The sequence below is a fragment of the Salvia hispanica genome, chromosome 6, assembly GCF_029641045.1.
Source record: "Salvia hispanica isolate PSC_SH4W2 chromosome 6, Shi_PSC_v1, whole genome shotgun sequence".
Classification (NCBI taxonomy): domain Eukaryota; kingdom Viridiplantae; phylum Streptophyta; class Magnoliopsida; order Lamiales; family Lamiaceae; genus Salvia; species Salvia hispanica.
The window spans coordinates 27,593,714-27,613,433 of NC_142697.1; the positions used below are offsets into that span (position 1 = coordinate 27,593,714).

Here is a 19,720-nt window from a genome sequence, read left to right on the forward strand (position 1 = left end):
AAGATAATGGAGGTTATAAGAAGTGAAAAGCCAAAGGCTCCCATGATCACATTCCATTACTCACGCATTATATTTCAAATTAACAAAGGCATGAACTCAATACTCATTCATGTATTGCATATAATTAACTTCTCGTATTGCATATACAATTATAGCTTTAAGCTTAAATGGTTATTCCATAAACACCCCTAAAATTCTAATGGTTATTCTATAAATACCCCAAAACTCTCCTTTTATATATGTATAGATTTTTAACTGTAACTCTTTCCAAATTATGGGCTATTCGAGTCTGTCTATAAATTCGAGTCTTAGTAGGAACCGGGATTTGAATTCGATTAGTCTAAACTACCATAGTAGGGTTGCTCCCCTTTTTAGCCCAACACAGATTGGTATCTATCAAAACAAAATACGAAAAAATACTTTTGAAATTTAAATAACCGAAAGAAAGCTCACATAATATACTTCCAATATTTTCCATAAAATTTCCCACCTTCGGGATTTGATCTACTCTTACATTTGTTCTTACGAAACCACATTAATAAAAAAAAAGCTATAAAACTTAAACAAAATGTCTACAACTATCCTAATAGGTACATGCATCCTACACTCAAGTCCTACTAAACGAGTTATCCTAACTTTCTCATAAAAATAATTAATTAAGACCGAAGATGATTACTTAGAATTAATTAAAAATATGTTGGGCCACAAATTTACTAAGTCCACGGCATTTCGTAAAAAGAGTCGAAACATACATAATTTGAGCCCACAACTTAACTATTATATGCCCCCATTTGAATTAAAACTCAAGTCCAACACTTAATATTTATTTAAGCCCAAGAAGTGGATCAACTTACCATAGATATTCATGAATCTAATCGAACCGTTAACTTTTTCATATCAGTAATCAACGTACATTAAATTTAAAGGTAAAAAGCGTTCCTAAATATATGGTCATTTTATTTTTTTTCCTAAATATTATCTTTTGGATTTTGTGGTCTTAAACATATGAAAATTTGATCATTTTGATCATCCGTCAACATTTCCGTTAAAAACTAACGGTAAACGGATTTAATCCCGATTTTGACCAAATTAAACTTTTAATTCTAATTTTTTTAATCCCTAATTAATTCTCTAATTGTTTTTACACTTCAATTTCATCTTCTTCATTCCTTTCATCTTTCCTCTTCTTCCTTTCTTTTCCTCTCAAACCCTTCTTCCTTGAAACAGAAAAATATCATCTCCGCCACACTGCAATTCGGAATCGGAATATCATCTTCTCTGCTATCATCCAGCTTCTTATCCCCTTTCTCAACTGCAACTGCAATTCCCAATTCACACTCCAACAATTTCAATGGTTGCCTCCTCTCTCTCCGCCACATTCTCCTCCCTTTCCCTCCTATTATTCTCCCACCGCCTCCTATTCTCCAATTCCAAACCCCCCCCCCTCCTCCTCAAATCCCCCCATCCCCTCCCGCCGGCAAAGGTTGCCTCCGGCGATTTCGAGATCCCCTTCCTCGAAGGCGAAGACGGCGAGGATACCGACGCATTCAGCCCCCCGACGGCTTGGAGTCGTGGAGCTCCTGCGCGGCGTCGGCCAGCTGCGAGAGGGAGAAGTGGTTCGGATTCGCCGCCAGGATTGAGCTCGAAGCTGTTCGGAGCTCCAGCAGCAGTTTAACGGTAGAGACTGAAGAAACAAGAACCCTAAACATATTATTTAATTCTAATTTTAAAAGAATATTTATAAAACTAATTAGGGAATTAATTAGGGTGTAAAAAATCAGAATTAAATGTTTAATTTGGTCAAAATCGGGATTAAACCCGTTGACCGTTAGTTTTTAACGGAAATGTTGACGGAGGACCAAAATGATCAAATTTTCATATGTTCATGACCACAAAATTCAAAAGATAATGTTTAAGACCAAAAACGTAAAATGACCATATGTTCAGGACCAATTTTGGCCTTTACTCAAATTTTAACTTTGGAAAATTGTAGTGAATGCGGATGAACAATTTTGGTGTGACGCCCCGGAATTTTTTTCCTTTCCTTTGGGATAAATCGGATTTATTAGCTTAATTCGGATTTATTAGCTTAATTAATTTCGTTTAGAAGATGTGTAATCGTACATTTCCTCGTTGTAATTCGACTTTGGAGTAATTTAAGTATTTTCATTGAAAGAAATAAAATGGAAGGAAATTATGTGTTCAACGATAAAAGTTAAGCTATGCTTTTATTAGAGAAGTACTTGGAGGAATTTAAATACAAGTAGTACATGTTTACATATGTGAAAGTGACAACACACACATCTATTCTACATCATTTATCCTACAACACTAGTCAACAAGTTTGGAAGCTAGCTATTTTGGTGATGGAGCCAAAGGATCTCTAGAGGAGCATCTTCTTTCTTTCTCCCTCACTCTCTTTCTCGATTAGGGAGCAGCCACAAGACTCCAAAGCTCCAGCCATGTACCTGCAAATTAACACAAGAATAGGGGTTAGAAGATGACTCACAAATAACAAGGAAGGGAGGCACAAGCTCAATTAGGAAAGGGAAGTAGTAGGCAATGTAGAGGCTGCACTATAGAGCCTGAGGTCAGCCATTTTTGGCACATTCTCAACTAGCATCAAAGAGGAATCAAGTCAAGAGAGCATAGTAGAGGAATCAAGTCAAGAGAGCATAGTAGAATGAGCCTCTACACAAGCCCAATATAGACATGAGCAAGATTCTTGTTTTCCCATCGATCAAGGCTGAGGAAACAGCCAAGAGAGACAACCATACATACACCAAAATAGTAAGGATAGCATGAACATCAAGCTCAAAAGTAGTGGAGCTGGCAGCCTCAAAATAGGAGCCTTTGCCTCCAAGCCTCCAAGTATCAAGCACAAAAGGCCAAAGATAGAGCACTATATAAACAGCCCCAATCTCCTTCTCCTCCCCTCATTCTCAACACTATAAGATCACCAAATATTCAAGAGAGCAGCAAGAAGTGGAGGAGGAGCAAAGAGGAGTTTGAGGCAGGACATCGGTCCCACCCAAGAGGATTCATAAAAGTGAGGTAACAACCTCAACACCCAATAATCTCTGCATCATGATAGATCTCATGCTAGGCCCAAGAACATAGATGTATGGCTATAGGAAATTCATAGCAGTAGCAAGCATAAAGAACCAAACATCAGCAGAAGGTACCAATGCTTAGTCAAGTTTGGGATACTCCCAAATCAGTAAACCACAAGTATGACAATCATAGAAACAAGACTAGGTGTAGCAAAACAATAGCAAGCTCCTTCCAGTGATTAAGTACAACCATGTTTCGAATCAATAAGCACTAGAGCCCCCAAAACTTTCGTTTTATTGTTAGAAATTGAGTAGAAGGGGAAGGGGAGGGAGCTTAGCTTAGGGAAGAGGCCGCCGGCGATGGTCGAGCGGCGACGGAAACTCCGGAGAACCGACTGGAGCGGCGGCTCTGCTCGTTGAGCAGCCGGGACGAGGTCGGCGTCGCTGGATGCCGAAAGGGAAGAGAGCGGCGTGCGTGGCGGACTTCGGCAGCCGCGATGACGTTCCTGCCGTCGTGAGTGGGAGGCGACGGAGGCGTGAGCTACGGATGGCGTTTGTCTGAGGGATGAGTCGACGGCGAAGCCGACCTGGCAGGGGCAAGAAATAGCCGATGCTGGCGGTGAGTCGATGAACTCCGAGGCGACGCCTCAGCCCCACCAGCGAATCCGCTCCACCGTGACTCCACCGCCAAGGAGAAGAGATCAGTGCGGTGACCGAGAGTTGAGATGGGGGAGACGAAGCCGGCAAACCGCCAGCGAGCCAATTTAACGGCGAATAGCCGTGAGGAAGAAGAAGGAGCCGCTGCTTCTCTGCTCTTCAATTTAGAGCACTCCCAATGGAGTTCCCTTATTTCTCCCTTATTTCTCCCTAACTCCTGCCACATCAGCGCCACATCAGCATCACATTTTATCCCCAGTTTTTAGCCAACCCCTACAATGGTTTCTCCCTTATTTCTCCCTTATTTCTCCCTAACTCAACATTTCATTTTTACATCATCACTAATTTAATTGTTTTATTTTTATATATAATAAAGCTAGCTTATTTAATTTATAAAGATAAATCAAATAAATAGTAATAAAGTTCGTTGTATTAAACACGGGTACACATTACAACGAAGAAAATTAAAAAAAAAAAAAGTACACGAATGGAAATAAAAAATCAAAAAAAAAATTCAAAGAAAAAAAAATTCAAGGGCGGTGGGCGCGGTTTCTATTTGCCCACAATTCTTCGATGATATCGTGTTGTAGTGCTTGATGGGCCTCCTTCTGGTGTATGTCCATGAACGCCTGGAACCGTTCATGTTCGTTGTGCGGTACACCCTGGCGGGCGGACTCGGTTGAGACACCGTGACTCGATGATGCAACACTTGGGTCGTTGGTGACGTCGAGGACGCCTTCGTGTTCATCTTCGATGATCATGTTATGCATGATGATGCACGCATACATGATATCGGCAATATCCCCCTGGTAGAAAAAGCGCGTCGGACCCTTTACCAGTGCAAATCGCGATTGGAGCACCCCAAATGCCCTCTCCACATCCTTGCGCGCAGACTCTTGCGCTCGGGCAAAATACCTTCTTCTATCTCCGAGTGGGCATCTGATCGTCTTCAGAAACACGGGCCATTGCGGATAGATGCCGTCAGCCAGGTAGTACCCCATGTTATGCACATTGCCATTGGCCGTGAATTCGATGGAGGGGCCTAATCCGTTGATCCGCTCGTTGAAAAGGGGCGAGGAATTGAGAACATTTAGGTCGTTGTTCGACCCGGCTATACCAAAATAAGCATGCCAAATCCAAAGCCGTTGGTCGGCAACGGCTTCAAGAATGATGGTGGGATGCGTACCTTTGTAGCCGGTAGTAAACTGGCCTCGCCACGCGGTTGGGCAGTTCTTCCACTGCCAGTGCATACAGTCGATGCTGCCGAGCATCCCCGGAAAGCCGTGGGTCCTCCAGTGCCAATCCAGTAGGAACTGGCAGTCAGCTGCGTCCGGCGAGCGAAGGTAGTGCTCCCCAAATATCTCTCGCACGCCCTGACAGAAATTCTTCAGGCACTCGTTGCCAGTCGTCTCGCCGCATTGCAGATACTCATCGAACATGTCGGCGGACCCTCCATATGCCAACTGCCGGATGGCAACAGTGCATTTCTGTAGGGGCGATAGTCCGGGCTTCCCTGCTGCGTCTCGCTGGAGCCGGAACTCGGGGTAACGCGCGGACAACGCATTAACAATGCGCAGGAAGAGGGAGCGGCGCATTCTGAACCGGCGACGAAATACATCTGCCGGATAACGTGGTTCCTCCGCGAAATAATCGGCGAACAGCCGATCGTGCGCACCAGTGTGGTTGCGAGGGATGTATCGGCGCCGCCGGCGGATTGGCCGTTGGGGGGGTGGCTGCTGCATTCGAGCGATCTCGCTTTGTATGCAGCGGGAGATATAGTTGTTGATTGGGTTGTTGGCGAAACCCGCTACATCCCATCCGGTGGGAGCGGGAGGTACCTCTTCTTCGGAAGAAGAATGTGATATTTCCTCGTCGGACTGAGCACGAGACGATGAATCAGAACTCATTTAATAAAGATGGAGAGAAAAAAGATTGAAAATTTGTGTGAATGAAGTTTGTGGGTGATGAATGGAGGAAGAGGATGAAATATTTATAGGGGTGGGATAAAATAGCCGTTCGGCCAAAAAAAAAAAAAAAAATTTTAAAAATCGCCGATTATCGCCGAGCGTCGCCCACAGTGGCCGGCGATCGCTCGGCGATAATCCGGCGATAAATCGCCACTCGGCGAAGCAACGGTAACATTATCGCCGAATTATCGCCGACTTCGCCACAATGGCCGGCGATAATTCGGCGATAATCGGCGATTTATCGCCGAGAATTCGCCACCTCCATTGGGAGTGCTCTTAGGGATTTAATTTTTGAGAAATGTTAGTGGAAGAGGGGAAAGTAGCCGACGGATGGAGGAAGTATTTGGCTGACTGTTAATTAAAATTTGGGCCACAAAACAAATGGATAAGTGGGCCACTTGAGTTGTTATAATTAAGTGAATGTAGTGGGCTTTGGGCCAAGATTTAAATTATGAGAAGTTGGAATTATTTAAGAATTGAGATAAAGTTCAATTAATTAATTTCAGAATAATTTATTTAGATTTCGGGAAAATAAAGTAGCAAAGTGGGAGACGCGAAAGCTGGCCATCGTCGCCCCGTGACGCCATGGGCGGCCTTAAGAAAAATCCGAAGAAAAGAATTTTAGAAAAGACTTTCCAAGAATTCCTATTCTTGTAAATAAGGGCTGAGTATTTGTTTAGAGAAAATAGAATTTCTCCAAAGTTAATAAAGAGAATGAATAAACTCAGAGTAGTGAAGCCGAGGTAGGATTAAGAAAAATCCTATAAGACGAGACTGAGATATATGTGCTATCCAATAGGATGCATGCATTCTCTCTAAAGAAAATTAGTTCAAGTATTAATTAGCGTGCTACGCTATTTATTTTCAAGGGATAAATTGCTCAAGGGCGAGTGAGGCCAAAGCGAGTATTTGAGTTGAGACATAAGCATATCAGGTGGGCTTTCTTTTAATATCCAGCACTATAGTGTGGATATAAAGCAAATACTTTTGAAGTTATGAAAAATCATTCTCTCAAAATGAAGCAGTGATTATTTTAAAGTTGTTGTCATGCCATAAAATGTTTGTTTTGAGGCCTATCTGTTGGGGTTGTAGCCCGCGGGTTTTGGCGATGCCAGCCCGAGTTTAACGAATTCGGTTCCCAATAGGACCGCAAATCCTGTTCAGAATAATGTGCACGCGAGCCGTGAGCCATCAGCGGTTGGCCGGCGATGTGTCCGCTGAAGGTGGTCACCTTCACGGTACACGATTCTCAGATAAGGCGATGATTCAAAAGAACTTAGACTGATCAGTCGGAATTTTAGCTCACAAAAGAATATAGTATGCTCGGGCCTTTTAAGAAAAACCCATGTGTGATACTGTGGATGGATGACAACTATATAGTGTATGTTTTGTTTTCGGCAAGTGTCCACTGAGTACTCCTGTACTCAGCCCTGCATGTATTTATAATTGTGTAGGTTGAACGTCAAGAGGATGGAGAAATGATCGGAGTCGATGCTTCTAAATAATACAGTGGATCTTTTCACGATTCGTGTCTTCATACACGAAGTCGTCTAGTATGGACTTATTCCGCTGCTCTTTTGTGAAGTGAGACATCTTAGAATCTCACCTTCGAACTCTGATTTATTGATGTAATATTTATTCTAAGCTCTAAGACCATGTATGGTACATTTGGCTTTTATTTTATGATATGAATCGACTTGGCCTTTGGGCATTATTCTCAAGTTCTTTCCCATTTCTTTTCCCGTTTCTTTAATCCCTCTCATTAGTCGCGATTTACCCGCTTTTTCTATCCTTAGCAAAGTGCGGTCGTGACATTTGGTACGTTAGGAACGTCTCACTACTTTTGGAGTGTAACATTTTTCATAAATTTAGGTATAATACTTAATATGTCAACCGACCAAAAATGTACTTATAATTTGTGGGTAAATTTTATTTAAAAGTTGATATAAAAATCTATATATAAACCCCATCATCAACATAGAAAAAAGAAATATAAAAAAGATTTAGAAATATGAAGTGCAAATTAGGGCTTGGAGGTGTGCTTGCAATTATGGCATTCCTGATTATTTCTGATGCAAATGCATATAAGTGTGAAGATTGTCTCCAAGATTGCATCAATAGATTTGTCAGGCAACTTTGCTTGATAAAATGCAGAGACGTTTGTCCACCGCCGACGCTGTTGAAGTCGCGGTCGCTGTTGCTGCCGGAGCCGGATGCTCCACCACCAGAGATTTATTGATTTGTACTCCTAACAACGATGTACTTACTACATATTATCAAATGAATTTTATCTCAAACAATTGAAAATGAGAATAAATAAAAATAAAATGAAATACTATATTACTTGATAAATTAATAACGATAAACTAGTACTAGTACTAATTAGTTGTATGTCAGCCTGAGAGTACTTAAATAATACTAACGTAAAGTATTACGATCATGACTAAACTATATAAATTATTACGATACGCTACTCCTCCGTTCCATTAAATATGAAAAATTTATTTTTCAGGATGAAATTTTATAATCAAGTAAATTGCATTCAGGCTGTGTGTATATGGTCTTTATGATTGTGAAAATTGTTAAGGTTTATAATTCTTTTTGTATAAATATTTGATTTTGACAAAGAGCAAGCTAACTTGTAGTTAAGACTTAAGCTCAATGATTTGTTTTATTCATCCACAGTTTTAATTTATTTTCGTGTAAAGATTGTCATTTGAGATATTATTATTTTTAATTTGTGACATGTGTTTTTAATTATTTTTATTGACAAATTTGGTAACATTGGAGTTGCTTAGATGAAAGCTCTAAGCACTGGGAGACGTACGGAGAGATCAATAATAAGCATCAAATTGAGACTATTTTGAGATCTTTGAATCAATTGATGATCTTGTAAATGTTAATTTTTACAATGTTTCTTTTGGATGGAAATAAATATTCCCAGCTTTTGTCTTAATTTTTACAAATACTATGTATCTAAATTTTCTCTCTATTTCTTTTTCTATGTGGTGGGGTTTATATGAAGTTTTGCATGTCAATTTATAGAGAAATTATAAATGTTTTTTACTCCAAAAGTTGTTGAGACGTCCCTCACTCACCCATTTTTTTCATCTGTGCACATATCCATTTTATATGGGTAAAAATACTTTTGATATTTTAAGTTATGTTCTTTTTTATCTATAGTTAGTTGAAACTTGGTTTTATTGGGCTAAGGTCTATAAAAATTGGGCCCAATGGTCATGTTATTCTCTGGCCCAGCCCAGTTACTTGGCCATTCCACGTGATTTAATTTTAGAAACTTTAATTTCGAAGGGGCCTTTTCTAATAGATGGCTACAACAATCCAAATTCATTTAACCTTATGAAATTTCATTTCTAATATATTTCGTGGGGTTTGTGTTAAAATGTCAACATCTCTTAAAGTGACACCGTAACACCACATATCCAGCAATATTATAAACGCTACACAACAATCTATTATTGTATAGCATGTTGGATATTGCTGGCCGAAAAAAAAATTGTTGTATACAGTGTTGTATATTGCTGGCCGAGATTTTTACACTTGATTGGGGGTATGATGTTATTTTATGAGGTGTTATCATTTTAATGCACCCCTATTTCATGGTCTTCAATTTTTGTAATATATTTTATAACAACTAAATTCACCTGTTTTTCTATATAAATACCATTGACCAATGACAATCTATACATATATAAAAGGCGAATTTTGGCCTTATTTTAAAATATTTATAAATTATGAGATAAATTTGCAAATTTATAAAACATGTCATAATCAATGTAGAGCATGAAAGGTCATAAAAATTAATTATAATTGTGCATTGATAATTCAGCCATGGATATCAATTTATAGAATGGGGTTACGACTTACGAGTCCTAAAAGCAGCTACAAATTTTCAACTGCATTCTACAAAATAATTATAATAAATGTGCATGGAAGTTTAGCAACTGTCATTTAGATTTAATAGGTCCTATACGATTCAAAGTTTCAAACATTTAAGAGGACAGTGATTTCAAAAACTAGCAAAATATAGCAACAATATGTCATTTGTCATACTTCAAAAAAACAGTAAAATAAAATAATGTGGATTAATAAGCAATATGTCATTAATCCTTAGCCACATTATTTGTAACCGCCAACAATCGCAGCAATATATGTCATTTTGTCATATACAAATATATAAATTAGTCGTTTAAATAACAGTTACAAATTCATAATCCTAAAAAATAAATTTCATTTTGACTTTACAGTACAACATAATGACCATATTAATGACCATTGATGTTATAAATAATGGCTAATGTTGAATGCACGACTCTATAAATACAAGTCCAAAAACTTAACTCAAAATCATTAGGAGTGAGGTTAGCCTATTTACATAACAAAAAAAATTGTTGGATGCTCAACGCCATCGCCATGGTTCACTCAGAGAATGTGATCTCCTCAAGTGAGGGGTAGGACATGCAGAATCAAGCAAGAGTCTCAAACATGCAGAAACGAGTAATCGAGAAAAAACCCCGATAATGATCTCCTGAAGAAAGGACCGATGGTCTACCGTCCGACCTACGGTGGGGAAACAAATATGAAGAATGAAATGGCAGTGGTGGTGGTGCAGAGGTAGAAGCCGTGAGTAAGGGCTGGTGGCAACGAGCTTTACCTATTGCCGGCAGGTTGGATTGGCAATGGAGAGAGAGTTTTGAGAAATAGATGAGATGTAAAATTTGAGATTCTATATAGTTTTGAAATTTGAGATTTTATTTTTTCAAAATAAGATGGATTAAATGGGTGAAATGTTGACTGATTGACAATTAATGAGATTAGTGGGTATCAATCCATTCTTAATTTATGGGATTGATGAATGAACAATTTAATATGTCCATATATGATTATATTTTGAATTTTCTGTCTTCCATAATATTAATAATGTCAATTATGTTGTTTGAATGTTCTTTCTAAAGTTTTTGCCGTTTTTTATTCTCCATAATTAAATAAATTACCTTTATATATACTACTCTAATTTTGCAATTTATTAATATTTAATAATTAATTAAAATAAATGTATTATTTATTACTCCGTTGGTGTTTAATTTAATATAGTAAAAAAACTCACCAAAATTTTTGTTAATATTTAAATTTATTTTATTTTTATTTTTAAAGTTCGTATAACTATATTGTTTTTCATATTTTTTTATTAATCAACAATATGAATATTAACTCGAGAAAAAATAAAATGGATCGTGCAACGCACGGGTGTGATACTAGTTCCATTTAAAATTCATATTCACTCTAATCGAAACATTAATCTTCAGAATACTTGATAATATTATTTGAGATAAACTGAAATAACAACATATCTCAAATTAAAGTAATAACAACAATTAAGCCTTGTTCATATCACCACAGTCCGTAGAACATTAATCCAAACACTCTTCAAACTTCGAACCATCTGTCAAATAATAAATCAATATTACCATACAATAAATAAATAAATAAAATCATATATGTAAAAAAGTCAATTACATATTTACAATATTGCCTGATGCAAATTTTGTTCACTTAGAATTTGCACATTAAATTTACTTTTTGGGTTGGTTACAAATCCGATTTTCTTAAACCGTAACACCCGGTTTTGGGGTTTGTGAACCGCCGGCATCCCTGAAATAACCTTTTCTTGACAAGAATCCGCGGTATATAATTCTAATCGTATAATTCACTACTCACTCCAAGTCTCCAACTGCAATTTCATTTACTAGTTAAAATTCGTACAATATTCATTACTAGGCAATCAATTAGCATATCATAACCTCCATTTGTGATATCAAATATTTATATCTACCATTATTAGTAATAAATCAGCAAATTACTCCAAAATTGTGAGACAATAAACCAAAATCAGTCTCATCCATTTTCACCAACTATATATATCGAACAAGTGAGACATAAACACACAATCAACATAAATGGAGAGAAAAAACACTCATTAGTGGAGGTAGGTTTGGGAATTGTGATGATGTCAATGTTGTGTATATTTTGTGTGGCAGAGCAAGAATTGGTTGCCAAAGGTCAGTGCATCAGCAACTGCGTCTCGCAGTGCCATGGCTCACCAAATTACATCCGGTGTTATGACAAATGCACCCGACGTTGTGTGCCTGCTTTCGCAACTGATCACACCTCCTCGTATTCGTTCTATTGCAACCGCGGTTGCTCCCTTCATAAGTGTGCCAATGTTGCCTATGGTTTGTTTTGTTCATCAACTAATTTTATTTATTTTAGTGTAAAGTTTATTTTATTATTTTGTGACATGTGTGCTTAAATTAGGTGTCATGACTAATTTTGGTAACATTTAATTTGTAGATGCAAAAAAGTTGGAGAGTTGGTTAGATGACTGCTCTAATGTTCAGTGCAAGGCCTAAACATAGAGGGAGATGGAGATTTATTATGAGATCTTTGAATCAATTGATGATCTTAATTTATTTGATAGTTGTTAAATTTCACCATGTTGTTACTATTGGATGGAAACAATTATTCCTAACCTTAATTAGTCTTCAACTCATCATTGACTTTGTGATGCATTAACTAACTTTATATTAAAATATTAAAATTAATTAAGTGAATGAATAATTATCATGTTTAATTTCCTTCCATTTACAAGACATAACTTGATTAATTTTTTTATTTGTCTAATCGCTGGCAATTTATCATCCTATAATTTTACAAGTATAATTTATCGGGCTATCAATGAAATAGGGCGTGATTTTTTTATCAAACTGCTCTTACTTAAAAAATGATTAATAAAGCTTAATATTCATGATTGTAATTAGAATTTTATAAAATTAATTAAGCGTTCCTCTATTACACGTTTAAAATGTTGATTTAATAACAGTAATTACTCATTTCAAATTTATGTGTCAAAATGAAATAGTATGGAGGGAGTAAAAAATAAGCAATTTAACCTTCATGAATTACTTCATGAAATTCAGTTCTAATAAATTTCTTGGTCTTCAATTCTTGTATATTATAACAACTAAATTCACCTGTTTTTCTATATAAATTCCATTGGCCAATGAGAATTCCATGTATTCTTCATATTCACTTTACTCGAAACATTAATCTCCAAAATACTAAATATTATTTGAAAAAAACTGAAGTAACATCATATCTTAGATTAAAGTATTAACAACAACTAAGCCTTGTTCACATCTCCACAGTCTGTTGAACATTTATCCAAACACTCTTAAAACTTCGAACCATCCGTCAAATAATAAATCAAAATTATCATACAATAAATAAATAAAATCATATATGCAAAAAAATCAATTACATATTTACAATATTACGTGATGCAAATTTTGTGCACTTAGAATTTGCCAATCTCTAAGATTTTTGGTATATGACATTTCTTCAAGCATTCAACCACACATGGAGAACAACTCCTAAATTTACATTTCGATTCACAAGATTTTGCCTCAACTCTTGCTAGAAGAATCATTATCAATATTAGCCCAACATAAATTTTCGAACACATTCTAGTTTCCTTCCTCTCTATCTTTACTTTTGGACTACTATCTAACTTTTCTCTCTATTGTTTTTTTCTATGTGACGGGGTTTATATAAAGTTTTTGTTACAATTTATAGAGAAAAATTATAGTAATTGTTTTTTACTCCGAAAGTGTTGGACGATCTTCACTCACTCAATTTTATTCATCCGTGTTTACCACAATTTTCTTTAATTAAAAACTCTGATTTCCGTTTGATAAGAAAGAGAATATTGAGTAATTAATTATTGTAACACAAATAGAAATAGGCAAAACACATTTTTTTGTCATGTTTATAAGTTTATTACTTCATTCTTTAAAAAAAAGACTAATTTTACCATTTTACGACATCCATCAAATTATATAGGCTAGTTCTAATTAGGCAAAGCTTTAAATTACTAATAAGGACCCCATAATCCACTAACACTATTTACATTATATTTTCCTCATCTCTTACTTTATCAATTCCGTATCAAAAATCCGTGCCATTTACAAATTGGTCTATTTATTGTGGACGAATGAAATACTTCCATGAATGTGATACGAAATCAATCAATAAAAGTTTGTATGTGCCATTATTAGTAATCAATTAATTAGCAATTACTCCAAAATTATGAGACAGCAAGGAAACCAAAATCACTCTCATCCATTTCACCAACTATAGTATATATATATAGAAACTGATCATATAGCACGAACAAGTGAGACATAAACACACAATCATCAGAAATGGAGAGGAAAAACACTCAATTAGTGAAGATAGGTTTGGCAATTGTGTTGATGTCAATGTTGTGTTTATCTTGTGTGGCAGAGCAAGAACTAATTGCCATAGGTCAGTGCATCAGCAACTGCGTCTCCCGATGCCACGGCTCACCAAATTACGACCGGTGTTACAACGGTTGCGCCCGAGGCTGTGTGCCTGCTGTCACAACTGCCTCGGCCTCATCGTCGGCCTATTGCAACCTCGGTTGCTCCCTTTATAAGTGTGCCAATATTGCCAAAGGTTTGTTTTATTCATCCACACTCTTTAAATTTTTTTTCTCTAGCAAAATTTGTAATTTATATTTGAAAAATTATTTAGTGAATTTGTGACATGTGTGTTTAATTATGTGTAATGATTTGTTTGGTAACATTTAATATGTAGATTCAAAAAAGTTGGAGAGTTGCTTGGATGACTGCTCTAAGGTTCAATGCAAAACATAAGCAATGGTGCTGCCGTGCCGGTGACCGAGACAGAGATGGAGAAATGAATAATAAGCATACAATTGTGATTTTATTTTGAAATTTTTGAATCAATTGATGATCTTTACTTGATGTAGTTGCGAATTTTTACAATGTTTTTGTTGAATGGAAAAGATTATTACCAACCTTTAGTCCTAATAGAAAAAATTACTTGACAATTTCGTATTATGAGAAGGAAGAAATATTTAAGGACACGAAATAAAGCGCAATCTGTGAAAAATTACTCATAATTAAATGATTTTATGTAAACGGAAAACTACATAGATTTCATAATAATTAACGGTCAAATTAAAATAACCATTTTATAATGGAAATTTCTAATTTTGTCAAAACAAAATCTCTATTTGAGTTGTGTGTTAGAATTTGTTTATGGCAGAAATATTACGTTTACAAAATAATGCGACATTCGATATAGGCTTGATTAGAACATCCGCAGCGGTCGTCCTTGCTGACGGACGCCGTCTGTGCCGCTGGCAAGGACACCGCTGCACGTTGTCCGTCCGTGCCAGTGGTAGGACGGTGCTCTTAAATAAAAGCACGTCCGTGCCGCTGAGCAGACTTACGAGGCGGGCTGCGATTGGCCAACGACATAGCCGTTGGCAATTTTTTTTTTTTTTAAATTTGAAATTAATAAAAAATTTGTTTTTAAATAAAAAAAATATTTTTCCACTTCTCAATAAATTATATCCGTTTTCTACACACTTTTAATTTATTTTTCAATTTTTTTCCCCCAAAATTCACATTTTCATCTATAAATACCCCCACTTCAATATAAAAAATTTCAAACACACTACACAATTCTCTTCTATTCTCTCATCTATTCTCTCATCTTTTTTAGTCTTTAGTTATGTAATTTTTAATTTATAGGATTTTAATTATGTATTTTTTTATTTTCTAGGATTTTAATTATGTATTTTTATTTTTTAGGATTTTAATTATGTAATTTTTATTTTTTAAGATTTAATTATGTAATTTTTATTTTTTAAGATTTAATTATGTATTTTTTATATTTTAATGTATTTTTATATTGTAAAAATGTTTTTAGTAATTGAAGTATTTAAATTGAATAATAGAATGGTGGGATACTTGAGCTTGTCCTTGTGGAAAAACATGTATGTGGGTGTTGTGCTCTTGCTAAGGACAGGGAGTAAAAATGGGCCCCGGCCCACCTCCATACTCTTATTTAAGAGCACGAATGAGGATGTTCTTATATGATTCAAAGAAAAAGTGTCTATTCTTTTATGTAAACAAAAAACTACATAGATTTCATAATAATTAATGGTCAAATTAAAATAACCATTTTATAATGGAAATTTCTAATTTTGTCAAAACAAAATCTCTATTTGAGTAGTGTGTTAGAATTTGTTTATGGCAGAAAAATTACGTTTACAAAATAATGCGACATTCGATATAGGCTTGATTCAAAGAAAAAGTGTATATTCTTTTATTTCAATGTAAAGAATAAAAAAAAATAAAGAAATCAGAAGAAATTAGAGTGTTAATTAATATATGTTGATTTATAAAATGATGTGATTTTTTTATCATATCATATTTTTTAGTTCACCATATTAGTTTCAATATCAACCAGATAATTGAATGTCATATTTGAGTTTTAAAATTATGGAATTAGCTAATAATTAAAAGTAGTGATTTTAACAATTATTCCTAAATTTTTTAAAAAAAGGTCTTACAAATTTGATAATTTTTAGTCAAAACAAATTAGAATTGGAAATATTAACTCCTGATCGAAACATTAAGCTCTAATTATTCTTTTAAATAATGACTATTGATTTTTATGTTAGTTTATAATAAAACTGCTAGTTAAAATAATTTTAAATAAGAAAAAAATTAATGAGCAAAATTAATACTAAACAAATTATTACTCCCCCCGTCCCTGAAAATTTGTTACTATGGAGTATATTTTTATTTTTGTTCCTTCCAAAAATTTGTCACCTTTTCTTTTATTATTTTTTATAGTGGACCCTATATTGTCATATTCTACTAACTCATTTTTATGCATATTTTATTATAAAACTAACATTCATATTCCACAAACTATTATAAAACTAACATTCATATTCCACTAACTTTTTAACTCATTTTCTATTACTATGTATATTTCTTAAAACTCATGTCTAATCAAATGAAGACAATTTATTAGGGACGGAGGGAGTCACGGGCGAGCAAGGGGTACCGGAAAGGGATTGCCCCTGCTGTCCTCAAAACGCAGCCTCAATAGAATAAAACGCAGCTTCAAAATTTTACTCCTTTTTAATTTTTTATCATTTGTTTTCGGCAGTTGAATGGAATGAAACACTGCTCCATATTTTACTACTCCATTTTTATCGTCGTAAGTTTTATAGTAACATAACTATTTAAGCTTCCAAAATTTACTCCTTTTTATTTTTTTTATCATTTGTTTTAGTCTGTTAAAACTTATAAGTATAACATTATTGAAAGCTTTAATGAAATTTTTTACTTATCATATCTCGTAATTTATCATATCTCGTAATTTAAAGAAGATTACAATTTAACTACTCCCTCCGTCCTACAAAGATAGCCCCACTTTAACCCGGTGAGTTGAAAAAGTTAGTGGAACGTGAGTCCTATTTTTATATACTCCCTGCGTCCCACATTTGGAGTCACTTATTGTTATGACTCAGATTTTAAGAAAGAGTTGAATTGTGTAATAATGAAGTAAGATGGTGGAGTGTGTAATAAATGAAGTGAGATGATAAAGTGTGTAATAAATGAAGTGAGATGGTAGAGTTGGTTGAAGGTGGGTCCCTTTTGACTTTTGATTTTTGTTTTGATTTATTTTAATGTAAATAATGACATTTTTATGTAATTTTGATAAAGAATGGGGTAAAATTGTATGACCAAATATGGAAAATTCTAAAAGTGACTCTTAAATTGGGACGGACTTTTATGACAAAAAGTGATTCTTAATCTGGGACGGAGGGAGTATTAGTTTTATAATAAAGTGTGAGTGGGAATAGTTAGTAGAATATGGAGTTCACTACCAAAAATAGTAAAAAGTGAAATGGAACAAACTTTATGGGACGAACGAAAATGGAAAAATGGAATAATCTTTGTGGGACGGAGGGAGTATGATTTTACTTAATTGGTAATCATAGATAGTTTTTTAGCACTAAATGAATAAAAATTGTTTCAGAACGCTGCTCCAAAATTTTGTACTACTACTTTATTTTTTTTGCACTGTGTATTTTAATAGTAGTACTTTATATTTTATTTCTTACTGCTATTTTATTTATTTTTTAAAACATTTGTCGTTTTGTTTCTAAATTTTTTTTATGTATTTGAAGATTCCAATTAGAGTCATCTTGTAATCTTATCTAATTAATGAGTAGTAACACAAAAAAATATATTAAAACTTACGACAGAAAAGAAAAGGGAAATATAGTTAAATATGGAGAAATGTTTCATTCCATTCAGCAACCAAAAATAAATGATAAAAAATAAAAAGTATTCAGTAAAATTTGAAGCTGCGTTTGATTCTGTTTGAGGTTGCGTTTTGAGGACAGCAGAGGTTGCCGTGTTTTTTAACACAACTGAGGATCCCTACCTGAGTATTTAACTTTAGATTCAGTGGAATTGAGATATAAATACATATCACATGTGTTTATCAAATGTGTTGGACCGGCCTGGCCCAGGCCCGGTGAGAAACTATTAATATATGAAAATAAAAACATATCACATGTATTTATATCTCAATTCTACTAGATCTAAACTTAAATACTCCCTCGTTCCACCATAAGAATCTGAGAATAAATTTCAGGATTTACTGAAAATAGGCGTAGAAGAGTTATGGCATTGAACTTTTGGGCTCAAGGAAAGCATGGTCTATTTGGGCTCAAACAAGATACATTATAATTCCTTAGGCTTAGGTCCAACATGTAATTAGATTAGTTGGACTTCATATTTATGGAATATGTCCAAAATAAATATAATCCAGTTTCAGTTCTTTAGCAAGGCTCAAAATATTATCAATTCCTCTAGCTCGATTATAAACGAAAAATGTTTCATTAATTGAGTATAAGAAACAAAGAAAAAAAAATTCCGGTTTGCAATTCGAACTCCTTTCGAGAATGACTAAAGAGAAAAAAAGTCGGGGGTTACATTATAATTTTAGATAGTTTTCCGGTTTGCAATTCGACCTCCTTTTTGAGTCAATTCCATTAATACTGGGAGATGTTGTTATACACAGTGTAAAAGATGAAGTACATCTGCCATAAATGGAAACTGCCATGCAAATTCTTTTTCTCTTGGGCCTATCTCTAACCAGAGTTTCGCAAGCTCAAATCCATTTTTGAGTGTATGTCACTTTTAAAAATAGCTTTACTCCAACTATTTACATCATATTTAAAATTTACACCATTTTTGGGTATTAGTGTCACAAAAATTTTACAGTAACACCAAATTATAGTGTTATTCTGAAAACCTAAAAAAGGATTTGGATTCGAGAAATTGTCTATACCAAAAATGAGTTTTAGTGTATGATTTGAGACTCATAAACCCATGGTAGTGATAAAATGCAAACTTATATTGTACAAACTCAAAATTCCTCAACACAACTTCAACACAGTTTTAATACAGTATCAACACAGTGTAAAATTTCAAGATTTTAATGTCAACACAGTATCAACACAATATCAATCACTGACTACCATTGAATTCTGTTGACATTTTCCTATTGATGTTTTTTTGTGATCTATTGACAAATATCAATAGTCAAGATCATAGTTTTAAATTTATACAACATTTAGAATTTTCATTTAATCACGTCCCCATAAACCTAATAATGTCGCTGTCAACCCCATACCTCCTTTGTGCCAATTACAAAGTCTCCCACTTTTGCCGTGCAAATTTAAATGATAATTTCAACAATTGCATACCATTAATTGATACTACCACCTTTTATTTGCCCACAATATTGTTGGTGAATAATTGGACTTGTAACTGCCATTGAAATTTCTACCTGTTTTTTTACTCAGAACTTTGCATTTGTTCGTAAATGAAAGATAGTAGAAAAGAGTACAGAAGAAATTAAGACAGATTAAATAACGTGAAACACTAACTTCTCTCTGATTAAGAATATCTTCTGGAATGTATCTTCCAAAAAATAATTTGTTTTCGTGTGTAACTTAATTATATGAAAACATAAGCTTACCATAACTTCAATCCAATATGGCGTGAAATATTTAGGTGTACAAAAAATAGGACGTTA

At 34.7% G+C, this 19,720-nt stretch overlaps 1 protein-coding gene and 2 long non-coding RNA genes across 3 annotated transcripts; 2 read left to right on the forward strand and 1 right to left on the reverse strand.

Annotated features, from left to right (window-relative positions):
- Nucleotides 1-2,209: 2,209 nt before the first annotated feature.
- On the reverse strand, nt 2,210-3,872 carry LOC148923457 (uncharacterized). Its single transcript, XR_016133070.1, has 2 exons — nt 3,393-3,872; nt 2,210-2,468 (listed from the first exon to the last, which is right to left on the reverse strand). It is a non-coding gene; the product is annotated as an uncharacterized LOC148923457 (long non-coding RNA).
- Nucleotides 2,529-7,398, forward strand: LOC125207348 (uncharacterized). The gene is made up of 2 exons (XR_007173954.2): nt 2,529-3,054; nt 7,132-7,398. It is a non-coding gene; the product is annotated as an uncharacterized LOC125207348 (long non-coding RNA).
- A 6,561-nt stretch (nt 7,399-13,959) lies between these two features.
- On the forward strand, nt 13,960-14,433 carry LOC148923458 (uncharacterized). The gene is made up of 2 exons (XM_089061502.1): nt 13,960-14,233; nt 14,375-14,433. Exons 1-2 carry the CDS (start codon nt 13,960-13,962, stop codon nt 14,431-14,433), a joined length of 333 nt encoding a protein of 110 aa, XP_088917628.1.
- Nucleotides 14,434-19,720: the final 5,287 nt, after the last annotated feature.